The following is a 16984-nucleotide window of genomic DNA, read 5'->3' as shown; positions in this document are numbered from 1 at the left end:
AATTCTGTAAATAAATTATGGCAGTTGTACTATTGTTTAGGCCACCCGTGTAAAACAATTAGTTCCCTTCACCTGTGAGCCATGGCAAATATCAGAACGGTTTGCGTGAAGGCATCTTTACTTCCAGATTGATAAGCCTGCTCTTTGGCAACCGAGAGAAAAAAATACAACCTATGTCTGAAGGGAGGCAGTGTGGCCTAGTGGATAGATCACTGGCCTGGGATTCTGAAAACCTGGGTTTTATTCCTGGCTCAGCCACTGGCGGCTGGATGACCTTGAGCAAGTCACATCTCTCTGTGCCTCAGTTTCCCCTCCATTTGTAAAATAAGAACAATGCTACTGATCACCTTTGTAAAGTGCTTTGAGCTCTACTAATGAAAAGTGCTATATTATTATTATGGCCTGGTCAAAAACCCTTTGATGTGGGAGTCTTTTCATAGACTTCACTGGGCTTTGGATTAGGCCTTTACTCAATCAGTGCCTAAATTATCCACCTTAAAATGGGAGTAATAATACTCCCATGCCTAATGAGAGTCCTGTGATGATAAATCTAGTAATGTTCCTAATGCTCACAGAGACTGTAGTGATGGGGACCGTATAAGTGCTTGAAAAAGAGTAGGATTCTTAGAGAGGAAAATTCACGTGATGGTTAATATGCCATGGCTGATCCAAGATAGAACTAGAGTAACCATGAAATATACATTTCACTTTTTTGAATCGGGGAGGATGCTGAGCAGATGTGTATAATCATGAAATTTTAATCTCCTTTTCTCTCTCTTTCTCTATTGTGATGAGGGAAGGGAGAGAGACTACGTTAAAAAAGCTTACCCACTCCTACCAAGTTTACTATGAAAAGTTGGCCGAGTGTTGAGGACTGTGGAACATGTGGCAACACTAGAATAAAGCCTTTGTGAAAGCTAAATTACATTTTTCAGAGTAGCAGCGGAGTTAGTCTGTATGGATGTGTCATTACACAAAGTAAAACTATTTCCCCATGTTTATTCCCCCCCACACACTGTTCCTCACACGTTCTTGTCAACTGCTGGAAATGGCCCACCTTGATTATCACTGCAAAAGGTTTTTTTTCTCTCCTGCTGGTAATAGCTCACCTTACCTGATCACTCTCATTACAGTGTGTATGGTAACACCCATTGTTTCATGTTCTCTGTGTATATAAATCTCCCCACTGTATTTTCCACTGCATGCATCTGATGAAGTGAGCTGTAGCTCACGAAAGCTTATGCTCAGATAAATTTGTTAGTCTCTAAGGTGTCACAAGTCCTCCTTTTCTTTTTGCTAATTACATTGTGCTTTGTGCTTTTTGAATGACTCTTAAAATGTTGAAAACCTGATATTCATTTTCTTTCAGATATTGTGGATGCTTTGTCAGACCCAAAGAAATTTTTATCTGTCATGGAAAAAAGAGCAGACCAGATGAGAGCTATGGGTATTGAAACTGTAAGTAGAAAGTAATTATGAACATAGGCAAAATAATTCCATATAGTGGGTAGTGCAAAATACAGGGTTCGCTTTATGGACAATGCAAAATACAGGCTTCACTTTACAAGAAGTAAAACCTCTGCAATGAGATTTGGGCCACAATGTTTGGTCAGTTCTCCTGTTGATAAATTGGTCATTAATGCAAGTTATTCTCTTAGTCTCTGTTTTCAAATATAGAGCTGTTCTACTCTTAAATACATGAATATGTGTTGTCAGATTTATTAAAATACCCTTCACTGCATTTCCAAATATAGTCACCGTCATGAGGGATTTTTTTATCAGTCACGGCAGCATATCCATGTGTCTAAAATTAGAAAGGAGCCATCCTTATTAATTTTCAGTAAAAATAGATTATAAATTCTTCATCCGAAAATATTTTTTGTCGAGAAGTATTAGCAAATATAAGGGGAATTTTCTTTAAAAGTAAATTACTTCATTTCTTTACCCCCTGCAAATGATATTTTGTAATAATGGTTTTTCCAGAGTGATATAGCTGATGTACCAAATGACACTTCAAAGAATGATAAGAAAGGAAAAGCTAATAATGCCAAAGCAAGTGTGACTCCTCAGAGTAGCTCTGAACTTAGACCAAGTACCACTTCCGGCCTTGGACCTGGGATGGAAACTAAGAAAGGTAAAGAAAAATGAGCTTTCTCTCCTTTAAATGGCTTAGAAGGGCACTAAGAAGTACTACCTGGTTTTTAGTTTTGTACTTTCTGTAATTTCGAATCCCTCTGAAAAGCTCAAAAAGTAACATCTTTCTGTATGAGTGGTGTCTCTGTCCACTTGGCAAATACTGTTTTAACCATATTTTTCTTGGTGCAGAAGCCAACATGGTTGGATTTTAATAAATGTCATGTTTGTGCACCAGTGTAGTCAAAGCTCTCAGCAGGAATATGCATGACACTGGGAACAATATTTATTAATGACCTACCAGAGTTGGCCTAGCGGGGAAGGCTGTTTTCTTGTATATTTCACAAAAATTCTTTTGTTTTAAAAATTCCTCAGCAGAGTGGTTGATTTAAATAAAAACCAGGTATTTAGGATTCTGCGGAGATCCCCCATCAAATTAGAAATGTTTTAAAGTGTGGCCGTATTCTGAAAAGTGTCTATGAAACTGGCATTGTGGGCACCCATGTTTATTATCAAATATTTCCGTATCAAATGTGCTCAGTTTATAAGCAGATAGGTGTTTTTTTCCTAACTGCTTGTCCTGCAAAGTCGTCTTTGAGAACCAAGTGGGTTCTTTCTCTCTCATACATCGACACAGACGATAAAGGGTCTGTGGGGCCAAATGGGTTTGCACAGGTATTACTGAGTGAAACTTGGTAAACATTTCTGTTAATGTGCCAGGAGGAATGGAATCCAGCTCATTCTCTGGTGGCTGCCTTGGTTTTGCAGGGATAACACGCGTAAAAAGCAGCACAAACTTCTTTCTGGCATGAAAGTTAGCAGGTAGGGCTGAATACACAAATAAGCAGAGCTGTTGGGAAAGAAAGATGACATTTCTATAGTCACTTTTCAGAGTAAAGCAGGTCATGTTTGGAATCTAAAGTACTTCATTCACCCTTTACCAGTAAAACAATCTTTTTGTGAATTGAGATACTATGATATAAATGTGAAAAGAGTGACCTGTTGAACTGTAGACATTCATATTTCATCACAAAACTGTGGTAGTAAACTTATTGGATATTAATTAGGAGCGTGTGTGAATTCACAGTTACTAGGCTGAGGACGTATATTTTCAGGCTGATTACTGAAACGTCATTATTCTTGGCTGGAAATGTAGTTCCACACATATAATAACAAAGCAGTAAGTATGAATAGGGAGTCTGCGTTTTCAAAAGAAAATCCGAAACTCTCATTTTAGATCACAACAAACATTGGGCAGCACAATTTCTTAAGCCTTGATTTCAGTGCTTGTACATTTGCCATCTGCTCTGCGTCCCCCTTTTTCTCTCCTGTCCACTTGTGGAATAATAGAGCAGGTCCTTTGTGACTATCCTTATTATCCTATTATAAATTTTTATTATTTGTTAATACCTGCATCATTCTGCACACACTAAAATGCACAGTTCACACTGAGGTCCATGGGAGTAACATATCCAGCAAAGTACGGGAGCCTGAGGGAGCCTTTAAAAGGCACAAATGAGAGTTAGGCACCCAGCTCCCATTGACTTGCAATAGGAGGCAAGCGCCTAACCTCCTATTTATATCTTTGAAAACGTCCCCCTCTGTCTTTGTGTCTTATAAAGCACCTGCATGGTGCTAACTCAGAAATAATATATCATTGGGGCTGAATGTTAAGGTCCTTAGATTAAAATTTCACCTGTTCTGCAGAAATTGTCTTTATTTTGCAAGATCTAACTGTTGTTCAGTGGAATTCACCTTACAAGGCAGATAATCCTTTGTCGGACAGATGGCATTTTACAGTTAAGGACACTAAGGCCAGGTCTACGTTATCAACTTATATATGTATAACTATGTCGCAGAGAGATGTGAAATATCCACACCCCTGAGCAATGCGCATATACCAGCCTAACCCCCAGTGTAGACAGTGCAAAGTGGGGTCTGCAGGGATCAGTTCTCAGTCCAGTTCTGTTCAATATCTTCAACAATACTTTTGATAATGGCATAGAGAGTACTCTTATAAAGTTTGCTGTCTATACCAAGCTGGGAGGCATTACAAGTGCTTTGGAGGATAGGATTAAAATTCAAAATGATCTGGACAAACTGGAGAAATGGTCTGAAGTAAATAGGATGAAATTCAGTTAGGGCAAATGCAGAGTATTCTGCTTAGGAAGGAACAATCAGTTGCACACATACAAAATGGGAAATGACTGCCTAGGAAGCAGTACTGCAGAAAAGGGATCGTTGGGGTCATAGTGGATCACAAGCTAAGTATGAGTCAATAGTGTAACATTATTACAAAAAAAGCCCTCAACTGGAGCATTGTGTTGAGTTCTGGGCATTTCAGGAAAGAGATGGACAAAGTGGAGAAAGTCAGAGAAGAGCAACAAAAATGATTAAAGGTCTAAAAAACATGACCTGTTGGGGAAGATTGAAAATATTGGGTTTGTTGAGTCTGGAGAAGAGAAGGCTGAGGGGGGACATGAAAGCAGTTTTCAAGTACATAAAAGGTTGTTACAAGGAGGAGGGAGGTAAATTGTTCTCATTAACCTCTGAGGATAGGACAAGAAGCAGTGGGCTTAAATTGCAGCAAGGGAGGTTTAGGTTGGATATTAGGAAAAACTTCCTAACTGTCAGGGTGGTTAGGCACTGGGATAAGTTGCCCAGGGAGGTTGTGGAATCTCCATCACTGGGGATTTTTAAGAGCAGGTTAGACAAACACCTGTCAGGGATGGTCTAGATCAGTGTTTCCCAAACTTGGGACACCGCTTGTTCAGGGAAAGCCCCTGGTGGGCTGGGCCGGTTTGTTTACCTGCCGCATCCGCAGGTTCGGCCGATCGCGGCTCCCACTGGCCGCTGTTCGCTATGCCCGGCCAATGGGGGCTGCGGGAAGTGGTGCAGGCTGAGGGACGTACTGGCCGCCGCTTCCAGCAGCCCCCATTGGCCGGGCACAGCGAACCGTGGTCAGTGGGAGCCGCGATCGGCCGAGCCTGTGGACACGGCAGGTAAACAAACCGGCCCGGCCTGCCAGGGGCTTTCCCTGAGCAAGCAGCGTCCCAAGTTTGGGAAACACTGCTCTAGATAATACTTAGTCCTGCCTTGAGTTCTGGGGACTGGACTAGACGCCCGCTTGAGGTCCCTTCCAGTCCTATGTTTTTGTGTTGACGGGAGGGCTTCTCCCGTTGACGTAGCTGTTGCTTCTCGCAGAGGTGGATTAACTGTGCCAAGTGGAGAAACTCTCCTGTCGGTGTAGTAGCGTCTTCACTGAAGCTCTACAGCGGCGGAGCTGCGCCAGTAAATGTTTTAAGTCTAGACCTGCCCTAAGGTAGTTAGTTAAATAAGCAAGATGTAATATAGTGATTGACCCAACGTTTCATGTAAGAATTGAGGGTCTTGCCTGTTAGATTTCTCATGGAATCATATTGACTTTGTTGTTTCAATATTAACATTTAAAATACTACTTTGTAACTGAAAGACTGTTGAGATATGCCAGTGAAAACAGCATTTGCCAGAACCTAATGAGAGGTCAATTGCGTAATTGACACGTGGTCTGCTCTATTTCTGAGCAAGTGATTTTTACAAACTCTTTGTCTTGTTCTTGTTTGACACTCAAGTTGGGAATGAAAAGAGACTGGAATGCAGCTATTGCTATATTTTCTCCTTACACCAGTAAGATGATGGATGGTGCAGTACTGAATTAAACATATCTTTCCCATGTCTCAACAGTTACATTATTTTTAAATGGAACTCAATTGCTTGTCTACATTATACATTTTAATGTGACACACATTAATTACTGTCTAACAGAAATAGAAGTTGTGGTGAAGTTAAATACAAAAACTGTGATATGTACTAATGTGTTTGAAGTTCCAGATAAAATGTATTAATGCCTTCTAGGTATAGAACTTATTCCTCAAGTGAAGATAGAAGATTTAAAGCAAATGAAGGTAAGTTTGGGCATAAACTTTGCAGGACCATACATATATTTGCAAACAGTGAGATTTTATCTGGTGTCAGTCATTATGACTACAGGAAAATTGATCCAAGTTCCTTTTTTGTAGGCTTACATAAAGTATTTAAAGAAACAACAGAAAGAGCTGAATGCTTTAAAGAAGAAGCATGCCAAGGTATGATCATTAGAGCTCTAAGAGATTGGGGAAACAAACTTAGCCAGCAAGTTCACTCACTTAAAAAAATCACAAAGTTTGTAAGCATGGACAAATTCTAATGATACTCAATGGAAAAACTAGGGATAAGTAAATTAGATTAGCAAGAAATACACGTTTATTTTAGCCTACACTAAGGACACCGTCCAATAGGCAGTTTTTCCCTTGAGCACTTTTAAATATTCCCTCAGCTTCCAATATAATTTTGTTTGACTTGTATAAAGAGCAAAAGACCATCTTTACTGGGTAATGATTTCTGCTAGCCTCTTAAATGATTGTTTCTAAGTCTTGTTGAGAATCAGCTACGTGCAATATGCTGTATCCAAGACAGACAGCATAGGAACTGCAGGGAGAGAAAGTGTAGGTGGGGAGAGTAGTTGAAAAATTAGATCCCCTCTTCATTCTGTGTATAATAATTACAGCGTGGGTAGTCACCTTTTGCTTGTTGTTTTTGGCAATAGTGTCCCAGTCTTGGTCCCCCACAATCATGCTCCACATCATACTCTGGCATACACAACTCCTGGTATCAAAGGAAACATAACAAGTGAAGAAAGTACTGAGGTTCTGAATTTGGTCCCATTCTCTTGGCATATAAAAGCGCTGCTTGGCTTTATAATCCATCATTTCCTTGTTATTAAGTGTTCTTTGAGATCCTTGGATTCCAATGCAGCTGACTCATTTTCATTGCATGCTTGGATTGATATATGTGGCTGATTGTTTTTAGTGTCAGAAGGTTCATCAGAACCTGCAGCAGCATCTTCTACAAGAAAAATCACGACCATCAGTGGTGGCTGGGCTGGTAACTTTCAGGGAACTAATAATAATCCTAAGCACTTTTAATACAAGGCTTTTCGTCTTCAAAGCACTGTATTAAAATTAAGTAATTACATCTGAAGGCCCCCACCCCTCCAGGAAAGAGGGAAATAAATAAATATCCTTTTACAGAAACTGAAGTTGTGAATATCCAAAGTCACAAGAGAGTCAGTTTTAAGAGCTAAAATTAGTACTTATGTACTATGGTGATGGGCACCCTTGAAGTACCTGAAACATCTAGAATAGATCACGTGTTCCCAAACTCTTTGGTAGTGAGGACCTCACCTTAGCAGAGTGAGTGCCTCTTGGACCCCTCCAGTCCCTTTGCAATCCATTGTGCTATCTCCTCCCCCATTTGGGATTACACATTGTGTCATCCCTGTGACAATTGCAGTTATTGTTTGCACAGAAAAGTAATATTAGGAAATCATTTGATGTGTATTAGCTGTCTTATAACACATTGTTGCAGCTGGAAGGAAGGAAGAGAGCCATGCAATCAGCCAGCCATGAGCAGCTTGAGAAACTCTGCACTGTTAGACCCACTGAATCCAAGAATTACTGCCAGATCCTTGGATGCCCCTCTCCATGGGCCCCCCTAAATTTGGAGGAATAAGTAACAGGAAGGAGATTCATATCTTTTGTTTTACAAAAGGTTTTCTATCCCTTTTCCTTACAAAGATGGCCTTGCAAACATAAATTGATATAAACTAATTGTTGACTTTGCAAGAATAAGCAATGAGGCTCCACTTTGGCATTAGAAGGCTTACTACCTAACCATCCCCCACTCCTCTGCATGCCGCTTTCCATGTAAAATTAGTTCATGAAGTTTGTGGATGGTACCACAAGGAATCGTTTAGCTAACCGTCCCCAAACTCCTTAGGCTGGCATGATGATGTGATAGTGGCACAGGTTATGTTGAAAACATGGAGCTAGGGGGAAAAACACTTTTTTGCAGGCCTGACCAAAAGTTCTAAAGCCAGCCGTGTTCCTGATTCTCAGTTCTGTACTCTGACTGCTATTCCCCTTCTTTTTCTAACACCTGGTCGGCACCAGGAAAAAATCTGAAAAAATTCCCATCATCCTAACATCAATTCAGCTGATAAAACACGGGGATACATTGGGAACACCCTAAGTTAGTCACACCACTGGCCACTGACATTGTTTTCAGCCCTGTGTCATCTATCCCTACACAGTGTCAGCCATCATCACACTGGCTACCCTAGGGTTCCCAATGTTGGCAACAGTGGCTCACCTGAACTATGGAGAAATTATTAGTGTCACTTCTGGGCTGGTGATCAGCCATGGTGAGGTATAGCGAGAGAGAGCCGTTGGATGCTGAGGCAAGGATTGGGCACATGGGGATGTTAGTCTTTCTACTCTCTTCATTTAGCTGCATTTTGGAAAACTAGAAAATTTAAAAACCAAAAGAAGCCTCGATGGTAAAACTTTCAAAAGTGCCTCAGTGCTCTGTGGGCCCATTGATTTTCAATGAGTCTCGTCTCCTAAGTGCATAAATCCCGTTTGGAAAGGGGGCTTAGTTATCCAGGTTACATAAGCACTTCTGAAAATGTCCCCGAGTCCCTGTGTGCCATTTCCATTCGGAGGAATTCCATGGAAACTTTGACTTCGCATCATAGGAGAGTACCAGCAAAGCGGACTGATTCAGCTTCAGGGGACCTGACAGGGAAAAGATTGAGCAGTGTACCTTTAACAGGTATTCAACAGGTGTGTCTCTCACGCAGCATTCCTGTCTCTTTTATACAAACAGTGATGTGCCCTGCTTTTATTTTCTTTTAAGTGTAAATGCTGATCAGCCAAAGTATTTCTAAAGACAATGTCAAATATACTTCAGCAAATAACAGATGCAGAAGTACTTCCTGAAGTGAAGACGTTTGTGTGCATGGGATAATAAATGGCTGAATGAAGCCATGCTGTGTGTATGTGGGAGTATGTAGGAGTCACACAGGATCAGAAAGATGTCAGGGGTGGAAATCTTTCACATGTTCCTATTAACAAGAGGCTGAAACACCAGATGGGAGAGAAGAAAAAAGCATGATAACCTTAGAAGGGGCTATAAAAATATCTGTAAAATGTTTTTCTTTAAAGAGAACAGACCCATTTATTTTTCATATAAAATGTGTGGACAGTTGAAAATAGTCAAATATGTATTTGATATATAAAATGAGATTTGTATACTAAGTAGGATAGGTGGATAGATCATTTTAATGGAAGAAGCATACCTGATAAGTAGCCTCAGAATTAGTAAGCAGTCATTTTATACCCCTTGATAAAATTAGAATTTCCCATGTTCCCTTAATGTCAGATTAGCAGCTTTGCTGATAAACATGGAATTTTGGATTTTGTGAAGTCTGGGAGTCGGGGAAAGGAGAGATTTTATTCAGAGGATTATGAGCAATACAAATGGGAAGTTGTATATGCAAAGCTCTGCAAAGACAGGATATTGCTTTTAAATACCTCTTCATGATAAAGTGGAAGAGGCTACAGGGCAGTAAAGGAGCAACTAGAAATTAAAGCAGGAAAACATACAGTGAATAAATATTGGAGGGAAGACAACTTCAGTACTTCACACTGGTTGTGATGGCAGGCCATACTTTTTTGGTTTCCGAGTCAGTCTGCAAAGGGACCTTCCAGTACGGCTAGCATTTTTATTTAAGTAGGGTTCTTTGAGTGATGGTCCCTGTGTGTATTCTACTTGAGGTGCACATGCACTCCATGGGCCTGAGACCAGAACGTTATTGCTAGAAGTGTCCATTAGTTTGTGCCTGCACCATTATCCTCCTCGTACTCCAAACCAAGGGCTTAAGGGGTGTCCTGGACCAACCACCTCTCCAGTTTCTTGCTACCTCTTGGGGTCTGAGACAGAAGCTGTTCGAGTTAGACTGACTGGTCTATAATTCCCATGGTCCTCTTTGTTCCCCTTTTTAAAGATAGGTACTGTGTTTGCCCTTTACCAGCGCTCAGGGACTTCACCCATCCCCCAGAATTTTGTCAGAGACTATTTCTGTCTTCCACTACCTCTATTCCACTACCCTCCCTCCTTCCCCTCTGCTGTAGAGCCTTAGCCTAGGGCTTTCTACAGTAGAAGGGTAACTGGAGACGCAGTTGGTCTATACCTCCCTTTATGCCCTCTGCTCAGAGCATGAGGAGAAGAATGGCGCAGGCACAGACCAGCGGACAGTGCTAGCAAAAATCTTCCTGTCTCAGGTGCGTGCTGCACACCTCAAGCAGAGTACAGGTAAGGACCACACATCTCAAAGAACTCCAGTTACTGGACAGGTAAGCACACGTCAGAGTCAGTACACCTTTCCTTTCCACCTCAGAAAAAGCTGTGCCACTGGAATTCCCTTGGGTAGTTCTTAGCTTTGACTCTCAGGTGTTGAACCAAATCCTCTACCTAGCACACAGCCTCACTGAACAGCCTGGACGTTGGGTGTTGAGTTGGGGGATTCTCCAGGCTTTGGGGTTCTGCAGAGCTTGGGCAGGAGACAAGAAAGCTTATCCTCTGCAGGGCACTGCTGCAGCCCCCACAGAGGGCTGGCTGGTAAATCTGCATAATTGCGGCTGCACACCGAGCTTCTCTCCTAAAAGACCCTTGTGCTAAGGGGTAAAGAGCCACTGTGCTGTGCTTTGCGATGTGCATGGGCTATGGAATCCCTGCCTGGGCTCGGTGCGTCCTGCTCAGATGGACTGCCTAGGTTCAGCAATGTTCTGTTCGTCTCAAGCCCTTACATAATAGCAAGATTAGGTACTAAGGAAGGAGTATTAAAAAGAAAGAGAGGAAAATATTGAAATTTGCTGGGAGAGCAATCAGCTTTTTTTTAGGGGTTGATTCTTTTTTATTTTAAACCACCGTATTTTGGTGGCAGAGGCATAAATACTATTCTTAAAAACTTTATCTCAGGTAAGATCACTAATTTGAAAATCTAATCAGGGGCTTCATCTCTGGTCATCACATTTGCAAGGCACATTAAAATCACCTTCTGTTTTACAGCAGAATTCATTCTCGAGGTTTGCACTGTTACTCAGAAGACTGATGAGGCAGTGACTTGAGCTCATAACAGCTTGTTTTTCCCATATGGCCTTTTTCGAAGCTTGCCACATCTAATCCTTTTTTTCCCCATCATATGTCCTTCTGTGTGACTCTCCACCAACTCTTCCATATTCCCCCTGCCTTTCCGTTACGGAAGAGAGGGAGTTCCCTTGCACTGGCAACAATCATTTCAGTGTGTGCATGCCTTTCCTCAAAGTCTCGAAGGGGCATGTGCTTCTTTGGGAAGGTTGGGCTTATCGTAGAAAGGTGTGATCAAAATGGCAGTCCATTTGCTTACATTGAGAACTAGCCCTACACAGCATGGTGCAATACAGGGGTGAGGATCAGACATGTCAGTGTAGCCATGTAGCTCGGCCTTTTTGCTCCGTTATAAACATGTGGCTCCTGATTTTTCCAGAAAGGCAAAGAAACTGAAAGTGAAGCCACTCGTGCAGCATAGAATCACAGTCCTGGAAGGGACCTCGAGAGGTCATCCAGTTCAGTCTCCAGTCCCCACCCTCCTGACGGCATGAGAAATAAACATCATTTTCTAGGAAAAAAGAATCACAAGTTACATTTACCCTTAGCAGTAGCAGCAACATACCATCATCTGGCGGCACATGTCGTTGGTCCCATGCTGGACCAATGCCAAAACTGGTCCTTGAGGAGGTGGACGGGGGAGTGATCAAACTGACCAGGTCACAGGAACTGTGACGAGAAGGTGGAGCCTCCCCACAACTACTTAGCTTCAAAAAGATGTTTGGAAAAAACGTATTATTTTAAAAGTCCACACTGAGGGACTTGATAATCCCGTTAGTTGAACACAGTCATTGGAATCTGCATGCATGTGCAAATGGCAGCCTGATTTTGTCTGGACTGCAGCTGAATGCCAAGTGGAAGCCAAATTTCATCACTGCCCTCTTGTGCTGTAATTCTGCCATTCTTAAAATAATTTACCAACTGGTTGCAAGACTGTGCCAATCATGGCACACGTGTGAATTTGCTGCTGCTTATGCTTTCTGTATCTATGGACTTTATTTCAGTTATAGCCCATCTATAAAGTGCTCACCACAACCCAGTGCAGTGGGTCTTTGTCTGGCAGGCGGGAAGGAAGGGAGATGAGGCTCCTTTAAGGATCCCTCCTCCGTTTGGCTTATACGGATAGGGAAAGGAGAACTTACCTCACTGGTTGGGGACAGGAAGTGGCTCGCGCTTTTTCAGGAGTCACCAATCACCCATGAGATCAGAGCAGGATCAGGTTTTTAATGATCTGCTGTGAGAAGCGTGCTTGCTGCCTTTTTTTTCTCTCTCTCTTTTGAGACTGGGAAGGAATTTTCCCCTCACTGACAGATTGGCCGAGGCAGGGTGGGTTTTGTCATCTTCCTCACAGCAAATCAGGGATCCAGTGAGGTAGATAAGCAGGATAGATGAAGATGTTGCAAATTGGTAGGTAGCAGGTGTCCTGTGCACTCAGTCCATAGGGGGTCCGATTTCCTGATAAGGAGTTGTTGGAAGTGGATTTAGAGGAAGGCATCCCCCAAGGCAACCGGGAAAGGGGGCTTGGGCTCCTACATCTGGTACAGTAAGGAAACATCCCCTCACACACCTCTTTTCCAGACCCTCTTAACCTTCACACAAGGAGAGGGTGGTGGGGTCCCTGTGCCGAGCTATGACCAGGTTGGGAATGGGAGCTGCTGAAGGCAGGACCTCCCAAGTAGGTGGAAACCATTAAGAAAAACACAGTGACTTAAGCCTTATTTGCTAGGTATTCACAGATACATTAGGTGAATAAAGGTGCAGCCTCCCATCCACAGCATCTTGTTCTTTATCCTTTGTGGCTGGGGCAGTGGAAAGATCTTCAGAAGTTCAGCAAGCCACAAAGATATTTTGGTTCTAAGGGTTTTATATTATTTTTTCTCTAACGTGGGTGTACTATAAACCCAGAGATGCAACACGCAGGGGGTTTTATAAAGCTGCTGCCAGTAGATAAGACTGAATATTTTTGTAATGACACCCACCTAGTGAGCTGTCACCTTCCTATACTGTAATGTTCATATTTATTTGGCATTTCACTGAATCTGAAAAACACCAGTAACTTTTTGTAATGATCAGCCTTTCAAAAAGGACTTTCATACTAGGAACAACTTGCTCCTGAGTCTTAGCTGTGTACCATTAGTGAGTTTTAAATAGATTAGATTATGAGTTTTGCAGATTGCAGTAATGATTTGATCTTTAAAACAGACTAGAACGTTTACACTGAGCAATATCAGGAACCCAACAGTCACTGCCTGAGGCACATGCAGGAAGCATAGTCTCTTGGAAGGGGAGACACCATGGCACTGCACATGTGGATGTGGAGCTTTTAATAGAGAACTTTGTTTTGTACCTTGTCATTAATACACAGGCTAAATTCTGGTCCCTGAGCAAATGAGCTGTGCTCATGGAAATTTCACAGGGGATGTGTTCAAGGTAGCCTGAAGGCAGGGTGTAGGGCACGCACACAGCTCCTATACAAGGGATTAGCCAGTAGAGTCACCTAAAAGCAACACCCCATGCGGCTAGATAAATAAAAAACACAAACTAAGCTTAATATACTAAATAGATTGGATATGAATGAGCAGATTCTCACCCTAAGAGATGATGCAAGCAGGCTGCAGATTCTTAAAGGGCAAGCTGCACTTGCTTTACAGCTTGGAATCCCCAAGTTTTTCATTCGCAGGCTAGAAATCCCTTTAGCCTGGGTCCAGCACTTCCCCCAGTTAAGTCTTTGTTCCTCAGGTGTTTCCAGGAGTCTTCTTGTGTGGGGAGTGAAGAACTTAGTTCCCAGACCAGTCTGTGGAAAAATACTGACATCCCAAGATGGAGTCCAGCATTGTGTGGTCTGATCACATGTCCATGTAGAGTCATAGCAGCCATTAATCACAGGCTGTTTGGAGTGTTCTCAGGAACGTTCATCACCAGGTGGGAGATAAACTTGTTCTAAGGCCGGTTGTTTTTTCCTAATGGCCCATTGCCCTAAAGAGGCCCTTCCCCACCCACTATCTGGACTGAAAGCATCTTGTCTAGTGAGCGTTAACTAGGTGTAACTACATTTGAAATACAGATACATAGTCAATATTCATAACTTCAGATACAAAAATGATACATGAGTACAAATAGGATAATCATATTCAGCAAGTCATAACTTTCCCAATGACACCTCACATGCCTTATCTTGCATAAAATACATTATAATTATGCTATAAGCATATCATAATAATATCACTGTGAAGAATATAGGGTACAGAGTCACAAAGTGGTCACATATAAAAAGCTCCTTCTGTGTTAAGAGATATTACCAGTTTTAGCTGTATTCCTTATTTTAAGTATAGGGAATCTCTCTCAAAGCCATTGACTCTGTCAAACAGAAGAAAGGTGTTTTTAAGTGTAACTGTCACACTGTCTGGAGTGGCTCACGACTGTGAGTGCCTACCTCAGAACAGATTGTCAAAAGCATGGCAGGTCCCCTCACCCCCAACCTGGTGGTATGTTGTATCATTAGATTTCACCAACCCAGTACCAAATGTGAACTCCCAACGTACTTCAGTAGTCTTATAATGGAGTCCCAGACTGTCCCCTTAGACACTCCAGTCTATCTGGCCACCCAGACAAGCTGGACTATGTGATAAATGGTCACTTACACCAAAAATCACAAATATTCTAGGTTACTCCCAGTCCCAAGAGACCAGGTCACTCACCCAGGTCGGGTAGCATGCTAGATCTCACATCAAAGACCAATTCTATAGAAAACTAACTAGGTTTATTAGCTAAGGCGGTGTCTACTGGAGAGCTAACCGCAGCACAACTGTACCAATGCAGCCACGTTGCTGTAAGATCTCTCGGGTAGCTGCTCTATACCGACAGGAGGCCACCTCCAGCGAGCAGCCGTAGCTATGTCGGTGGGAGAAGCTCTCCTGCAATCATAGCGCTGTGCACACTGCCACTTATGCCAGCGAAATTTACGTCACTCGGATGGGGTGGGGTTTTTTTTTTTCACACCCAAGCGACATAAGTTTTGCCAGCATAAGTGATAGTGTAGACATGGCCTAAGAAAAAGAAATGAGTTATTGAGAGGTTAAAGCAGGTCAAACACATGTACAGGTGAGTCACAGTCTATAATTCCAAATGGTAGTAAAGATGTAGTAATCTGTCAGTCTTCCAAAAAGTCTCTCAGTGCTACCCAGAATAACTCTGGGGATCTCCATCTTCTCGTTCAATTCTTCTGCCCTGTTACAATCCAAACAGTCCAGAGATGCAGGATATTTCCCTGAATCCATACGTATAGCTTTTTCTCACAGAAAACACACTGACAGAGTCATCACCCACACAGGCTCTGCCTTTGATTGATGGAGAGATAGAGGAATCCATTTAGATGGTCTTCAATTTCTGATCATCACGCTGGCCTTCAAATGCACAAAATTAGTTTCCTGCTGAAGTTCTTCATTTGCATTACACAAGGCGTCTTTCTCGTTGAATGGGTTAGTTATCAGGATATATATACAATGTAAATGTTTGCTATCCCATTATAACAGGATACAGATATGTGAAAACAATGCATGTAACATCCCATTAGTTTTCATGGAGTTTAAACACCAAATACATTCTTATACATTTAACAATCACTTTGATCTATACTAATAGAAAGGTGAATTGGCCTCGGGCTTTGGTGTGAGCTGACACCTGGTCTGCCAGTGTCACAGTACCCACTGAATGTGCCAAGAAATGTTATATACCCATAATTATGTGTTTTGCCTGCTGTTAGTGGAGTGTATGAGATTATTCTCCCTCAATATCCTGCTTCTCTTTCTGCATAATCCTCAAGGTATGACATTGTATATTCATGTCACCAGCTCACCTTGGGCCAAATTCTCTGGCTAGAGTACAACCCTAAATGCAGTGAAACTAGCATGGATCTGCTGTGTGCAATGGGGCAAGGTGCGGCAGCTCTGTGGTGTCCTCAGATTTTGAATAGTCATGAATCCAAATGCAAATTCCTCAACCCCTTTCTAGAGCTGCTGTAGAAGCTCCTCCATAGCAGACTGCTTCCCCCACCTCTCCTCGTGGGGCTACTGATCAGGGTACTCTGACCTGGGTTGAATTTCCCCCTAAATAAACGTATCCAGATTAATTTTCAATAACTTCCTTTTTTAAAACTTCCTTTGGAAAGACCTTGGACTAAATGCTCTAGAACATAGAGCACCAGATTTACCCCAGTGTAGGTAGGCACATGTCCATTTGCCTACAATGGAGTTACATGTGCATAATAAGCTGAAGGCTGCACAAAAGTCATACGGTGGAGCAACTGCTCTTGCATATTTGAAATAAAAATACTGATGAGTCTGACTCATGGTAATATTGAAATGCCAAAAGACTGCACTGCTCAGCTGGTTATCTGTAAGGTTCCCTGATGGTTCACAGGAAGGAATTTTGGTGTGGTAATGGTGACATTTTTCATTTGCCATTCCAGTTTTCATGCAGAAATTGGCAGCACACCATATGTATTGCATATAAATGTGTGTGCATGAACCTGTGATTATGCAGTGTAAGGTGTATTTTTTTAATCATAAAACATGCTAACATGGATCCAAGATCATAAAAAGCCACAAAAATGTGTTAGAATCTTCTTGAAATCTTCATTGCTCAAAATAATGGGGATTGTGCAGGTTTGTTCCAGACATCGTAATATAGAAACTGGCGTGGCTTAAAGAGAAATACCTTTATTGTTTCATAATGCCGTGTAATCATTTTTATGTTCTTGATATTAACTTTTACTGAAAAATAATAT

At 41.9% G+C, this 16984-nt stretch overlaps 1 protein-coding gene across 18 annotated transcripts in view; it reads left to right on the top strand.

The window, feature by feature from the left end:
- Positions 1 to 16984, top strand: part of PLCB4 (phospholipase C beta 4) — a 326044-nt gene that overhangs the window by 275002 nt on the left and 34058 nt on the right. For 17 of the 18 annotated variants that reach the window (XM_073339656.2, XM_073339639.2, XM_078852358.1 and 14 more), the window contains 4 exons: positions 1370 to 1458; positions 1984 to 2134; positions 6028 to 6077; positions 6192 to 6257. In XM_073339656.2, the coding sequence (XP_073195757.1) occupies positions 1370 to 1458; positions 1984 to 2134; positions 6028 to 6077; positions 6192 to 6257 (356 nt within the window). The remainder of the gene's footprint in view (positions 1 to 1369; positions 1459 to 1983; positions 2135 to 6027; positions 6078 to 6191; positions 6258 to 16984) is intronic. The other variant, XM_073339654.2, reaches the window with a different exon arrangement.

This window comes from Lepidochelys kempii, chromosome 3, assembly GCF_965140285.1.
Source record: "Lepidochelys kempii isolate rLepKem1 chromosome 3, rLepKem1.hap1, whole genome shotgun sequence".
NCBI classification, from domain to species: domain Eukaryota; kingdom Metazoa; phylum Chordata; order Testudines; family Cheloniidae; genus Lepidochelys; species Lepidochelys kempii.
Note: the sequence above shows the minus strand (reverse complement) of the source record. Positions and strands in the feature narration are given on the sequence as shown.